General features: G+C 43.0%; 1 protein-coding gene across 2 annotated transcripts in view; it reads right to left on the bottom strand.

Annotated features, from left to right (window-relative positions):
* The window catches only part of CEP85L (centrosomal protein 85 like), a 153,893-nt gene that overhangs the window by 115,922 nt on the left and 22,664 nt on the right, over window positions 1–15,307 (bottom strand). The window contains exon 2 of one of the 2 annotated variants that reach the window (XM_063329724.1): window positions 10,290–10,373. Coding sequence is in view for 1 of the 2 variants with exons in the window: in XM_063329723.1 (XP_063185793.1) it covers window positions 2,393–2,441 (49 nt within the window). In the remaining variant the exon portion in view is untranslated. Of the gene's footprint in view, window positions 1–2,392; window positions 2,747–10,289; window positions 10,374–15,307 lie in introns of those variants that run through there. The other variant, XM_063329723.1, reaches the window with a different exon arrangement.

Genomic DNA, 15,307 nt, shown 5'->3' with positions numbered 1-15,307 from the left:
TGCTTTTCAGTAATAAACACAGCTTAGCAAGAATATGAAGTCATCAACTGTTATGCTCCCACACCAACATTTAAAAGACAGTCAAAATCCATAGCAGGTAATTGCCATTAAAGAATTAAACACATTTTGGCAAAAGAAGATTTCCTTCAGCTTGAAAAATAAATGCTTAAACTTCTGCTTCCTAGTAGGATGCTACTGTTCTGTGATAAAGTGCTTCTCCCATGGACAGCTTCCTTCTCAAAAAAACCCAAAAATCTAACCTGGTAATAATATAATAGCACAGGATCTTAGTAGCCAGCATCCGTTCATTAAAATGCCTGAATGGAGCTAATTAACTTCTTCAGAAAGATTAAGAACCCTGCAAAATAGCTTCTCGACTCTTTCAAAGTTAAAGCTGATGAAGGAAGGGACTACTATGCTGGAAGTTGTAATGCAGAGATCATATCTCAAGGTTAAACCTTTATCTACTTGCTTTCCAATTAACCGCCACCTTCTGTTAGTCTATCTTATCTCAAGTTAGAGAATTTTCTACAAGTTTTGCCGGCCTTACACTTCTACCGCTTATCAATAAATATACATTTCAAACTTCATATTGACCCTAAGTATTCAAAGGAAAGAGGGAATGGGGGAGGAATGAAAAGCCATACACAAAATTACTTCTCAAATCTTAGAGAATTCTGACAAACAAGCGAAAGTAAAACATTCATCCAATAACTGACTGATGAGAACTGCTGACAAATTCACCACAGTGCTAAAACACTTCATTTGACCCCAAACAAAACGGATAGCACAGTAATGAATGGCGCAACACAAAGTTTTCTGAACCAAATGCAAAATTAACATCAACAATCTTTGTAGCGGTCTGAAATTAGTGCCAGTGCACCCTTGTGATAAAACCTTATAATATTCCTGCCCCAAACACAAATAATCAAGAATTGAAACACCCTGAATTCCCGCAGTTGCCATCAAATTAACTGAAATCTCTGCACCTAGCAGAGTCCAGAATACCCTGTATCTTTGCAAGCTGCAGCACAAAGATACTGTAACTCCATTCTTCTGCAGGAAGCGTTGAAACACAACCAAACACACAACACGAAACAAAAACCTCACAACACTTCATCAAGGCAAACGTGTTATACATAGAAATTAATAACTTAATAATAGTACAGAAAAAAGGAACAATGTCTTCTTTCACACTATAGGGACTGAACATTAGGCTGCTTGTAGAGACTGAGGCAGCTGCCGAGAAGGTCTTAGCAGCTCTTGTATTTGCAAGAAAAACCCTGTCAGTAGAAAGCAAAACAATCCTGCCATTTAAATACGTCAACTAACTGTATACATATTATGTAGTCACATTTTGCAATCCCAAAATTAAAACATGAATCCAAATTTCTGAAGGGAAAAAAAAAAATAATAAAAATTACTCCCGACAGTTAAAGAATTATTCCAACACTCGTAATGGCAGAGCCAAACCACAGACTGCCACAGTGATCGATTACTTCAATAAATCAAAATATCACAAAACGTTTGCAGGAGCTCTGCCAGAGTCGAGCGGGTGATAGAGTCGGTAACATTTCCAAAATCCCCAAACGGGCACCCCCAAGGAGTGCGTACCTAAGTCTTACCTGCCCAAAAGCAGCGCTCTGCAATCAATTCACCTATTTCCCTCTGCCCGGTTTTGACAGCTTTTACGGGTGAAAGTTATCCCATCGCCCCCAGATAGGATGTGTCCCCCCCCAGCAACAGCTCAACTCCCAGGGCACAACTTCAACGTATCCCTGGCCAGCCTGGAGGAACTAGGCTGTAATTAACCCAGAGACAGAAAAGTGGTGCAAAAAAAATTAAAAAAAAAAAATTAAAAAAAAAATAAAAATAGGACTTGACCGATTTGTTGCAGTCTAAATTTAAAATGACAAGCATCAAGCGAAGGGCGCTTCCAGCCTCTGCCTGGGGGTGTGCTAACACAACCGGAGGGGTTAAAAAAAAAAAAGCCCAAAAGAAGGAAAGGTATTATGTAGGTTAAGCTCAGCTTTTATCATCCGCTGCGAGGTCCAGCTCACTAAACACCGAAACCCCCCGGACGGACGGCCCGACGCCGCCGACGCCTCCTCGGTCCCGGTAGGGGCCAAGGCGGCGGCGGCGGCGTCGGGTCGGCCCCGGAGACCTCTCCGGGAGGCCCCGCCGCCACGTCCCCCCTCCGGGCTCCGTGAAGCCGCTTCCTCAGACGTTTCTGTGGGGAGCCGGGGAGGAACCGGGACAGGGGAGAGGCCCTGCCCGCCCCACAGCGACGGGGCCCTTGTGCCTTCCCCCCCCCCCCCCCCCCACACACACACAAACCCCGCTCCCTACCCTATCCCTTCCATTCGCTTCCCGCCGGGTCACGGCTCCTTACCCGCCTTGTAGCCGCGGAAGCCGAGCTGGGGGTGCAGCCCGCCCCACATGGTGCCGGGCCGTGTCTTAGGGTGGGGGGGTACCCGCCGCTCTCCGGCAGCGGCCGCGCGGAGCTACGCGCTCTCCGGCGGGCGGCCGCGGCCCGGATGGCCGGGAGAGGCGGCCGGGGGGAGGTTTAGCGGGGAGCTGCCGCCGCGGCGGCGGAGGGGGCTGCTGCCTGCCCCAGGGGCGCCGCAGCCATGGTGCCGGGCCGCAACCGCGGAGAGCGGTGGGACCTCGCCGCCCCCTCGCCGGAGACAAAACTTGCTCTATTGCGCTGCTGCCGCCGCCGCCGCCGCCGCCTGCCTCTCCGGAGCGGAGCGGGGCGGGGACAGGGGCGGGAGCCCCGCAGATGCTGCCGCCGCTCGGGGAAGAACCGCTTGCATAACCCGGCCCACGGGGAGGGGGCGCGGGGCGAGCGGCCGCGGGGGGCTGTTCGTCCGGCCCGCAGGCCGCGGCACCGCTACCGGCGGCGGGTCGCCCCCCTCGGTCCCCGCCGAGGGGGTTTGGGCGCTGCCGTTAGCCCCGGGCTCGTGAATTGACTCGTCCGCCCGCCGCCGAGGTTGTCCGGCGGGGGTGAGCCCCCGGCCGAACCCGCGGTTCCTGCCCGCGTAACTCGGGATGGGGAAAGGGGCCGGTTAGCGACGGCGTGTAACCGTCATCAGGGAAAACAGCTAATTGACAGCACTTAATTGGGTATAAAGATAATTGGTACATAAAAGTGAAACGCTCACTCCAGGATTACAGCATTTGAAATACAGAAGGCCGGTACGTGCCGAGTTTATAATAAAAATCACAATTTCCCAGTACTTTTTTGTTTTAGTAAGGAAACGAAGTGGAAAGAAAGAAGAATCGTAACGTTCACTTGAATGATCAGTTCCACCAAAAGATCCTCGGTATCACCATAAAGTTTAAGCCACAGGACTGGAAACAAAATGCTCCCGTCAGCAAGAATTCAAACCCAGCAAGAGGCTTCCCCCCCTTCTCCCAGCCCCCAGCTGCTGTGAGTCTGCTCCAAACACTTCGATAATTCTCAGAGATAATTCTGCAATAGCAGCCTCCGTGTTACTGCTGTTTGCAGCCGCAGTGGTCCCTGCTGTAAGCTGCCTTCTGAACAAGCGTACCCTGACTCCATCAGCATTGTCAGGCGAAAACAAAGAGAAGGAAAAAATATTTGGATGGCTTCTAACTGCAGCGTAACCATCCCAAAATTACAAAAACCGCCTCCACCAAGATAGAAAAGCACAGCTTTAGGCAGCATTGCAGAGTGTGGTGGACCTGACAGCTTAGGGAGGTGAGGTAAAACTGGAGCAGCTCCGTGTTCATGTGGAAGCGTTCACAACCAATAAATAAAACCTGTGTTCAGACACTTCCTGCTGACCTGATGCATTTTTAATTAGTAGCTGATGATCACAGAATAGCTTTTATCTCTTTGGAAAGTTATATGTTATATTTCAGCGCAAGTCATATTTTATTTACGCCTAGCTAATGTACTCAGTAAAAGAGAGGCCTCAGAAGTACTGGAATGAGCACGTAGAAATGCTGCATATTATTATTTCTTTCTCTTTCTCATCCATACAAAGTCCTTACGTACTTACTGAAGACCTGATATGACGTGCATTCCTCACCGGCTCATTTTAACTATGGAGCTGTTTTGTAGGTAGAGTGGTAGAGACACAGGCTTCAAAAAGTTACTAAATAATGAATGAAAAACCCAAATACTGAAACTCTTGGAGATCCTGTCAAAACCTTCAGACTGTTGCTAAAGGTCCTCTGAACGATATAGAAGGTTGGGAGCGTTTTCAACCCCAAATACTGGCTTACAGTAGAAGACCAATGCAGGAAAATAAATTATTGTTAATAACACCTCAGTGAAGTTGTCCAGCCTTTCAACCCCAAAGCCAACTTCAACACTGAAGAATGTTATGAGAGCATGGTAGGTAAACATGAATATAAGAAAGAAGAAAAGCTAAAGTATCTGGCAAAACACTCAAGACCAAGAAACATGTAAACAGCTTAGTTCAAGACCTCTTTAAAGGACTTGTCTGCATGTAACTTTTGTTGCATGCTATTTTGTTGGATAAACGTGTGCTTAGCATATTTACAGGAGGATGCAGTGAGCTGTGAGGAAGCTGAATATCAAGAAGGGGAAGGCATCTAGCAGTAGGCGAGGAGGAAAATTATCTCATCACTGCCGAGTTCTGTGAGTTTGTGATGCTGCCCTGTAATCCAGCTGCAAGAATCCAGAGGCATATGACGACCCCAGAAAGCTGCATGCCTGGAAAAAGTGTCGTGATAACAGTTCTTCCATCTCCTAATAAATGTCCCTGCCATGTTTTTGTGTAGCTTGGGATTGCCGTTCATGGAGGCTTCACAGTTTCCTGTGTATCTCCTGTCTACATGTGAACAATACCACAGAGGCAAAAAACAAACAAAAAGGCCAAGATGGGGGTGGCAGAACACAAGGGGGTAGGTCTGGCTGAATCACCTCCAACAGCAGCTCCATGTCTTCCAAGGTGTCCCTGCTGGCGCATCTGTGCTTTCACAGTGCTACTGCTCACAGCAGAAAGAAAAAATGAAAAAAAAAAATGCTTAAATTTAAGCAGGCAGATAACAGAACCTGAGACATGTTCATCCTTTTGATTGGATTTTAAGTTATTTTTATAGAAACTGAATGTAATTAGTGAAGCTTTTTCACTACAAATAACCTTAGTGTATCTGTCTGGAAATCGGGCCAAACTGAAGCCAGTAGTTTTACTCTGTAAATAAATTTAGCTCGTTAATGCTTTATTCACTATCCAGCAATGTTTTACATCTCCAGTCTGCTTGTGTACACAGTTCTAGACCAGGAGCAGTATTTGTTTTAGATTTCCAAAAACCTCTTGAAAAAGTGTGCTACCTGGCTTGGACCTCCTGCAGGGATGGGTTTGTGCTATTTAATGCTGCTGAAGCAAACCCCTAGTTTTGTGTGGATCTCAACATGGCAATGCAGCAGGCCCTGAGGACATCCCAAGCCCCCCGTCTTAACAAGTCTCTGTTGTCCCACCTACGAGCTGGTGGGTAGTACTGGCTCCAGTCCATTCCACGTGCATTTGTCCCTCGGCACCTACCGGAGCCTAACTACACTAAGGTGACTTGCATTAGCTGATCACCTCTTACATCTCTTGGGGTGATAAGAGAGCACGGCAATCTGTGTTCTGGCACTGCCGCACTCAAGAGGGGTCTAAAGGTCTCGACACTCGTAGAAAACGGCAGCGTGGTACAAAGGAAAGCTCATGTAACCTTACGTGTGAATCAATGGTAATTGGAAACAGCCTGCATCCCTGGATAATTCCTGTGAAATGTGATGCTCCAGACAACGAATGGACTCAAGTTCTTATTGTCTGTAAAGCCTTCTCCCCACCTCTTTCCTCATGATCCTCTGACACCAACTCTACCCTCTTGGCAGAATCAACAAAGAAAAATAACAATAGAAAGTAACAGCTTTGGCATTGGTACCAGGCAGATGCTGTCTCATTAACATCAATTGCAGCCCATCTTACCCAAGGGTTTGTGATCTATTTCCAGTTTAAGAAATCACATCTCTGTTTGTTTGGTTTTTTTCCTCCCCGAGTAAAAACATAATGCTCTAAATGGAATTAAGCTGAAGCATAACCTCTGAAAGCAGCATTTTTCTTTGATTAAGGCCAGAAATGCGTTCAATATTTATTCTACACACTTGCTTTCACAGTTAACAGAATTAAAAGATTATTAAAGAAAACCCAAACGCTAAATAGCTAAACATTGTTCTACGAGAATGCAGGCCATTTCCCCTATCTAATTAAGACATCAAGCGTGTGTGCTTTCTATCAAAAAGCAACAGCAGCATTTCTGCAAGCACATCTCTATTGCAAATGACTTTGAAATTAAAATCACAAATTTTCAGTGATTGAATTGCTTCACTAAGTACAGAAATCCTTTTCCTCCACCCACAACTTTTTCAGTTGAACGCTGTGTCCTAGCAAAGTCTAAGCAGCCTTCAAGAAGCCTTAGAGCAATTCCTTCTGCTTTGCAAAAAATAACAATGTATGTTACCAAGTGAGATGTTAAACTCTACTGGGTGGCACTGTAATTAAGAACAGATTAGCCTACCTAATAAACTGCACCCCTGCTGGTAGGGGCAGGTTGGCCTACAAGAGACTCAAATGTTCCACTAAAAGTATAGCTTTCACTGTGTTAACAATGAACTGTGCCACCTAATATCTGCAAAACAGGCATCATGAAAAAACATGGTGTGTGCAGTGGGGGTGGGTTTTGCCTTTTCTACAAGCAAATGGGAGCGCACGTCTTTTGCAAAGAAGCACAAATTGATACTAATTTGAATCCGCCTTGCCCTGCTCTTTCAGTAATAGCTTATACCGTGAGAGAGAATAAAACCAAGTAGCTTATTGCTACCATAGCAGATTTCTCTTCATGTTTCAGGTTTCAGAATTAGATTTTTCACCTGATAATGTCAGTCTGAAAATATTTTAATTTACGTCATTGCTAGAATACCCTTGGGAGTCAGGGATTTTACATGGTTCATTACTGATGGGCGAAACAATTTTTTTTTTTTGTCATATGATTTTAAAATAAGTCCAAGAGGTTTAAATCAACTCTGATCCCACAGGAAGCAGAACATGCAGGGGGTGGGATCCAGTGACATCTAACCAGTAGCTTGTGAAGAGAATCAGGAATTTCCCAGGTGTGTTTTTCTCAAGGGGAAAATCTGGAGTTCTGCTATTCTACCTTCCCTTTTCTCCATCCCCTCCTCTCCCAAAGACAGTGGGAAAGAAGGGGAAATACAAAGGATTTGGGAGGGGATGGAGAGAATATGTAAAAACCTACAGGCTGCAGGCAGGCTGGCTTCTCCTAGGCTGCATCAAGAGCAAGACTGCCTGTACTGGAGCAGCAAGCCTCTTCCCCTAGCCTTGGCGAGACTCACTAACTTATCTAACTTCCTTTCAGGACATAACACTTCAACAAAAAATATTTTTTAAAAATTGTTTCTCCTGCTCGGGTTGCATCACTTTTTTTACAGTCTCTCCAGTTCTCTTGTTCTTGAGCCCGCTCGAGTCACCTTCCCTTTCTATGAACACACAGTCTGATTTTAGGAGCATCCCATCCTTTTTTTTTTTTTCCCCAGTAGGTCTAGCTGTAAATCCTCTTGTAGAATCCTTCCAATACAGCAAGCTGTAAATCCTCTTGAGAGAGAGGACAGAGACCTCTTGGTGATATTCTACATCACTTATGATGCTGATACATCTGATGAAGGCTATATTTGGGACCTGTTGCAGTCTATAGGCTTCTTTGTAATAATTAATAAAAAAATGATAATTTGGTACTTTAGAGTATTGTTTGGTATTCTTCAGAAAGACCAGGAAAATGAAGAAAATGATATAACTGTGCTACCAGTCATCAGAGTAGGCAGGCACAATTTGGCTTCGAAATGGCTATATCGCACCCCTTTCAATTTGGGATTATCAAAATACTGAACTTTTTGTCTTTACTTTTCTGTGCTAAAACTTATGCTAAAGCCTCAGAAGCCTCAATGTTGCTGCAGTTCAGGTTTTCAATCCGACTGGCACTGGCAATGCTTGAGTTTTTACAGTTGACAAGTTACTTCAAGGCAGTCTTGTTTGACTCTGTGTTACGCACAGACAAATGAGCGCAGAAGCATAAAGCATTGGATGATATTGCTGTGCGATAACTTGCAGATCTTTTAAGCTTCTTTATGTAGGTTAAACTCCACCTCAAATGTAAAGTAACTGCTATGTTAGAAGCACAAAACAGCGTTTCGCCTGCCCTGTTTAAAAGCTACCTGCTTCAAGGGTTAATCAAAAAGCACCCCCCTTGTATGCAGCCACTCCAAACAAAGGATCAGAGCGTGCAGTGAGGCTCCCTGCTCCATTCCCACCTTGGCACAGAAAAGAATGAATCCCATTTTCCTTTTGCAATGAACATCCCTGCCACATTCTATAACTTTTGAGAAATACAGTGTTTAAAACTACACGTGACTGTATACAGGAAGGCCAAACACACTAGAGCGCAGCCAGCCAGCGATACAAACAACATTGTGTGAATACTTGGAAATGGAAATTTCTTTCAAATGGGCATCATTCTCTGCTTATAGCTTGAAATATGTGGTTTGTTTACTCTGAGTCTGAAATACAACCTATGAACATTACCAGACAGAAAATTATCTGGTCACTTGTGTTTGAGCCAAACCCACTGTTGCTGCAAAGGGATGAAATTTCAGTAAAGTCAATGGAGTTATGCCAGTGCTGGGTTTAGTCAGCTCAGTGCTGTCATATGCCCATACGTAGAAGTTGTATGGAAAAAGTTATTTCATGCCTTAACTATAAATACTATTAACTTCATTAAGCTGCCCACCCCATTTTTTTCTCCATTAACTTTTATTCTACAAAAATCACTGACATTGATTCTACAATAATCCACTACCATATACTATAATAATGTATCAGTACTTTGTTTTCTCTCAGCAGTGAGAGGTCCATGCCTAAAATGACAGGGTATTCTATGCTGGTAGGATAAAATCCAGTTTAAAAGGATGCTTCCAGACCCACCCAGCACACCCCCTGCAGATGTCTCGGAACCCTGGTACAATGCAGAAGGGCCAGCAGCCGTCGATCGTGGCACTGCTGGGAACTTCCCAGTGTGCAGGATTCGCAGCCTTAGAAAACATTCCCTGGTTTTCTTATGCCCAAGACTGCAAAGAACAGTTGGCTTGTATCATGAGCTTCATATCCTTCAGTCTTTCTAATAACATTTTCACATTAAACCAATAAACATATATATTAGCATACACTTTTTTTATACAAATCCAATCCACCAAGAAAGGTAGAAAATGAATGAAATGCAAAAAGCAGACTGTACTGGTCTGTGCTGAGCACTGTGCCCATCAGATTTGTTTCACGGGACTTCAGGGTTAGTGTACAACTTACGAGTCCACCACAGTATCCTTAGACTGTTTTGCTTTTGACTTAAATTATCTCAGACGAAAGTGTTTATTAAAAGTAATGCGACACTGCTTTGGCTGTAAGATCATTCTCTAGTATTCTACTTTTAATGCATTGCTTGAGTGACCAAATTGATCTGGGAGGCATTTCAGTAAACGTGCAACCTGATCTTCGGACACAGAGAAAACAACAAGAAATTGAGCTTCAAAGTAAGCATGTAACTTTAAATGTACATAAATAAGAGAAGCATGGAAGTTTAAGTATTCCTGCTTGAATTGTTGGGGACTGTCCCACTAATTTAGGAATCCCACGTAGTGCACCTGTGTACCATTCTAGTACCTCAAATAAAAATATCTTGTTAAATCAATTAAAATTAAATTGAAGAATCATAATTCCAATTTTATGGTTAATGCAGGACAGTATGGTACAAATGTGCTCTACACTTTGACCATTTAGTTCTCAGCATTACTATTTTCTGAGCCAAGCATCAGAAGGTCAATCCAGAACACAGGAACATCCCCCTGGCTTCTGAAGGAAGACCGATGGCCATCTGTTCATAAGGTAAGTAGCTTGAACCACCCAAACGAAATCCATTAATGGGAAGAGATAAATAGCCTATCTAAAAGTTCTGAACTGGCTGCATCCTTACAAAACAACATTATGTCTATGCTCCCAATGCGAAAATTACAAAGAGCAGAAAATATACCGAAACAGGACATGGCAAGCAGTGCAGGGAGCTGAAATGCATTAAGAAAGTGCAGGAGGCAGTCATGCGCAAAACTCCCATCTGCAAACTACTCCAGCGAACGCTCCCTGAAGTCAATTCATTCATGGAAGTCCTCGCTGGAAGACACCACTTACATTACGTGAGCCTTTCATGACGTTGGCCCTGCTGGAACGCATCCCCAGCAGTCACCGTGGCAAGGTCTTTATTTAGCACAGCCACTACGGTTAGAAGATAGAACAGAAAAATGAGAAAGAAATTAAAAGGAAACAGACCGCTGTAATAAAGTACCTGTAAATGCATAAAAATATTACTTCTATCACTTCTGTGTTTGAAGATAATTGCTGCAAGAATAAGCTAACACAATTTGGATTTAAAACACAAGAAAAACATGTATTTTGTATTGTATTAGGGGTCACATATTCCAAAATCACATTTGCTGCATTTATACGTTACTGCTTTCAGATGTTATCGATATACAAGAACACAAAAGGTTAAAGCATAAGTATGTGACCTCTGAAAGCTGACTCCAATAGACCTCTAAAGTAATCTGAAAGATCTAAAACCGTAGAAGTAGGTAACAAACTCTAAAAGCAGAACATAATCAAACAATAACATCAACTCAGTGCTATAGATCCTTGAACTTGTATATTTCAAGTAAACCAGTCTCCCTTGCACAGAGATAAGAAAACTGAGCCGTGTAAAACAAAAACTACCAACCGCTTTACTCAAGTCTATATTTAGCATTTGCTGTGTTGTGCTTGAACTGCTGAAACTGCATCTCCAGAAGCATTAAAAAAAAATCACTAGAAAAAATGTCATGAGGCATATTGAATGTTCAGTACAAAGCTTCACCTCGCAAGATTTTCACACCAATTCTGAAGCACAAAAAAGTTCTAAAATTCACATGAGTTACCAACATTTTGTTTCCTTCAGATGACCCTCTTGAAGCTCACCATCACAGACAAGACGTGACCTATTGCAAATTCAAATTTGGACGAACACAGATGAAGAAAAAATGCTGGCGGTTTAGTTCCTACTTTAAAAAAAGCAGCTAAGTTAGTAAATACAGTAACTTCCATTGGGCTAGGAAGTCAATTTGTGAGCCAAGTTGGATCGAACAGATCCAACTATCCAGTTTGAGAAGCTGAGTGTTGTGTTGCCTTAGCTAACGCGGTCCCTAATTTTCCCTCACTGGGTTTTTAGCATAATCTTTCATACGATTTTTACATAGAATTTTGCATGAAGTATATCTAGGTACTTAAACTGGACCATATGGTCAGAGACTAGTTTGCTGAAGACTCATTCCTTTAAAATACAAGCGAGCAGTCACTGAAATGGACCGTCTTGCAGAGTCCTGATTAACCATATCCGCAGCTGGTCACAGAAATCCTTTCTGCTATCCCAAGTAGCAATTGCGATATAGGGTTTTACTGCCCCTGGACCTCAGCCACTTCTGGCATTTCCACAGCACATGGCACGGGGTGCATAGAGCAGGTCCTCTCTGCTCCCTGATGTGCTATGGTCGATCTACCAAAAAAGGGCAGAGACAAGAGTTGTTAATTTGGTGCAGAGAAGGGGGAGGGCTCGGGGTCCCTGTGGCTCTGGTGTAGGGGCAGGCGCTGCTTGACACACCTGCGGCGTCCCCGAACCCACTTGCAAAGGCTTGAAAAGTAACCCATTGACTGACTGGACCTTGGCGCTGACTCCAATGGTTACGTATAAGATGAATAAGCACATTAGGACTGTAGAACAAATTATCCAATTAGTTGTGCCACTTAATCACACAGTTTACCATCCCAGAAGACCACATTTTTGAAGGAACTTGGGGTCAGGTTTTCCCAAGCCCTCGTCCTCCCATATGGTAAGCACTTTGCAAAATCCGCCTGAGAGAGAGTGGGACCATTTGGCAAAGAACAAAAAGCCAGATTTCTGAATGCACTCTTCCCCCACCCACCCTCATCAGCTCTATTTTTAAATACAAAGCTAGCTCCAAAGAATTTCCTGAGATTTGACAGTCGGTCACACCATTACAAATTTAACAGAAGAGTGGCAGACTTAGCTGGGCTTACTGCTCGGCACAGAAAAGAGAGAAACCTGCCCCTGTGAATATGTTACAGTGTCAGTAAGTAGCATTTGCTGGACAAGAACTGAGCGTGATGCAGGTCTGCCCCCATTCAGCACACACAACACAAACCCTTTCATCATATTTCAGCTTTGATGCAGGCACTGCCAGCAGCTTCAGTCCTCTTCAGCTACTGCAGATGAGTAGGCAGCCCATTTAGGGGGTTGCTAGTATCTGCAGAAATAACTGGCAAATGCATCATAAGAGTTATTCATGATAACACATTTGTGTGTGTTGAGGCTTTCAAAGAGATGGTGTAAATTATTTGTCCCTCCAGGCCTTCACGGTATATAGCCCCTTCTCAACATCTTTCGCTCTTACTCTGCCTTGCACTTCCAGACGTCACTTCCAGACCAGTGGGAGTGAGTCCCGTTGTGGCCATTTCAAAGATGATGAAAACTGGGCGCAGAACAGCCCACTATGGAGTTGGGAAGGGAGTTCAGGGCTCTCCAGTTTTAATGCTTCCCTGTTAGACAATGCTAAATGTACTTACCACCCGTAGAATTGTTTATTCATAGCTTAGTAAGCTGAGGTTTTGCTAAAAATTGGTTTTGTTGTAACAGTGATGTCATTATTACTAACCATTCTCAAGTCTATCATTTAAATTAAATTCCTTTAAAAATACACCGGGAGAATCCAAACAGTCCAGTTACTTCTATGCTGTGCATAGCTATGAGAAAAAAATGACAAAGAACAGATAAAATTAAAAATGAATGCACATTTTAGAAAATTACTGTTTTCATAATACTATTATATACTATTTTCTGAACAATTTAATAGTGCATAGCTGCCTAATACAGAAAGAATGGTTATACTAGAAAAGAGGGTTTTATTAAAGACAACTTTAATTTTTCAAACACCACAGGTTTGACTATCTGGCAAAGTATGTGAAAACTGGTCTGGTGAAAACTGTTTCCCTTGGAAAGAAGAGACGGGTATAGCACGTCCCCAAGAAAAGACAATTCCTCTTGGCTGACCTAAGTAGAAGTATTGACCTATGGCTCTGAAAAGAGTTCCTTATTACAACAGGGTAAGTCCTTCAGTAACTATACAGATGGATTGTTTTCTGTTGTGGCATTGTTTTTCCCCCAAAAAAGGAAAGGAAGTTGAAATTAGCAGCGAGCTCATAACAGATTTTAGAACCTTAGCAGATAATAATGAAGAAAATCATAGGCAATATAGTAAAGAGGGTAATTTTCCACATCTGCAGTATAGGAATGATGAGAATTAAGAAGACAATTCAGAAATAACATTAACTTCCAGACCACAATTAAAGCATACTTAGCGTTTCAGAAATAAGAAACAGGCGCCTGGTAGGAGGCCCTGAATTTTCATTTGCCTCTCAAACAGCATGAAGTGCTCTGTCGGTTCTCACTAAATAGCAACAGTCAAATACAATTTTCTGGACGCTACAAAGAAACATACATCTGTACTGTGAAGTAATGCCTTCACAGAAATGTGTCAGCATCAGCTTCTAGAGTCTTCATGCTCTCCTCAAAAACTGTTCAGTTCAGAATCTGTTCAAGCTTTCTTTGATGTAATAGTTTTAGGCAGACAAGTAAGTAGATTGATGCGTCTTTCTTTTCTTGCTTGCTTTCATGCAGACTGATCATTGCAGGTGGGGTTTGGACTAGGGGACCTTTAAAGGTCCCTTACAATCCAAACTATTCTATGATTCTATGGTCAGTCAGACCTGAAATCCACCCTGGGGGCTCAATCCTCTTCCAAATTAAGCTGATACGTGATTTGCTAAACTCACCTAGGGCCAAAAGAACCGTCAGCAAGATGTGCATTTAGATCAGGAGCTCTCTTCATACAAAGTGTTTCAGAAAGCAGTAAACAAAACATAAAGTTTAATTTTCCCCTCTGTAAGAATGTAGTGGCATTCAGAAAGAGAATAAAAAACAGAATGAGGAAAGAATGAGGAAGAGAGAGAAAGAAAGAATGAGACTGAACCCGAGAGAAGGGGGAGAAAACAGAAAAGAAAGCAAAAAATGAGACAAAGAAGCAGACGGACTTGAAAGTGAAAGAAAAAAGGAAGAGAAGGAAAGAAGGAAATAGAGACAGAATTAAAGAAAGAGAAAGTAAAAGAAGGAAAGAAAACGAAAGCAGGAAAGAAGGGAAGAAGAAAAGAAAGGGAAGGAAGGAAGCAAGCAAGAAAGAAAGGAGAGAAAGAGAGAAAGGGTGAGAAGAAAGCTCTGATAACATGCAGTTTTGGAGTGACAGTTTCTTCATCTTGGAGAGGGAAGTTTGAGGGTAGCATCATACCGATTCCTCTTTGGAATAATTTATAAAATTGGATATGCAGATAAATCACATAGATATAACCGTGAGCCAGAGCGGCCAGGAGACCACAATAATCAGCAAACTGTAGAGCCTCCAGAAGGCTCAGCTGTTCCTGTCCTTCAAAACACATCCTTGCTCGATGCTTTGCAGCTTGCTTACAAGCTGGGGCCTTTTTTGTCACAGTAAACAGACAAAGAGAAATTCAAACCAAGCAGCCAACCCTGCTCACTGGCTATACATAGGGGTTTCTAAGAGAGAGGGAAAACAATCCCAGCTAGTCTGAAAGCAAAAGGACATTGCTTAAAGGCAATTATTTCCCTCCGCCAATTTGCATTGTCCTTAGCCTTCCTTGTATATGGATCATTGTTAAATGAGAGAAAGATACAATGGGAAAGCCACAGAAAAAATGTAATGGACATACTTCCTTCTGGGCATTAATATAATCAGTCAAGCAGCTACTTTAGTTACCTTGTCCATGATCTGTTTTTTCCATTAGGAAGCCATTTCCAGATGTTTTCGATTCCACTTACAGAGTCCCCCTCCATAGTGAAACAGTGTTCAAGCACAATTACGTATTTCTGAGTGGCAAGATAGTACCACGTGTTAACATTTTCCTTTTCAAGACCTAGTTGCTACAAGTGAAAAATCATGCCTTGGCTCTCTGTATGCTTCTGTCTGGCTTAATTAACTGATCACAGCGACAATCCCAGCTAAAAGCGCTCTCAGAAAAGGGGTAGGAGGGAG

The sequence above is a fragment of the Chroicocephalus ridibundus genome, chromosome 3 (genome assembly GCF_963924245.1).
Source record: "Chroicocephalus ridibundus chromosome 3, bChrRid1.1, whole genome shotgun sequence".
Classification (NCBI taxonomy): domain Eukaryota; kingdom Metazoa; phylum Chordata; class Aves; order Charadriiformes; family Laridae; genus Chroicocephalus; species Chroicocephalus ridibundus.
Note: the sequence above shows the minus strand (reverse complement) of the source record. Positions and strands in the feature narration are given on the sequence as shown.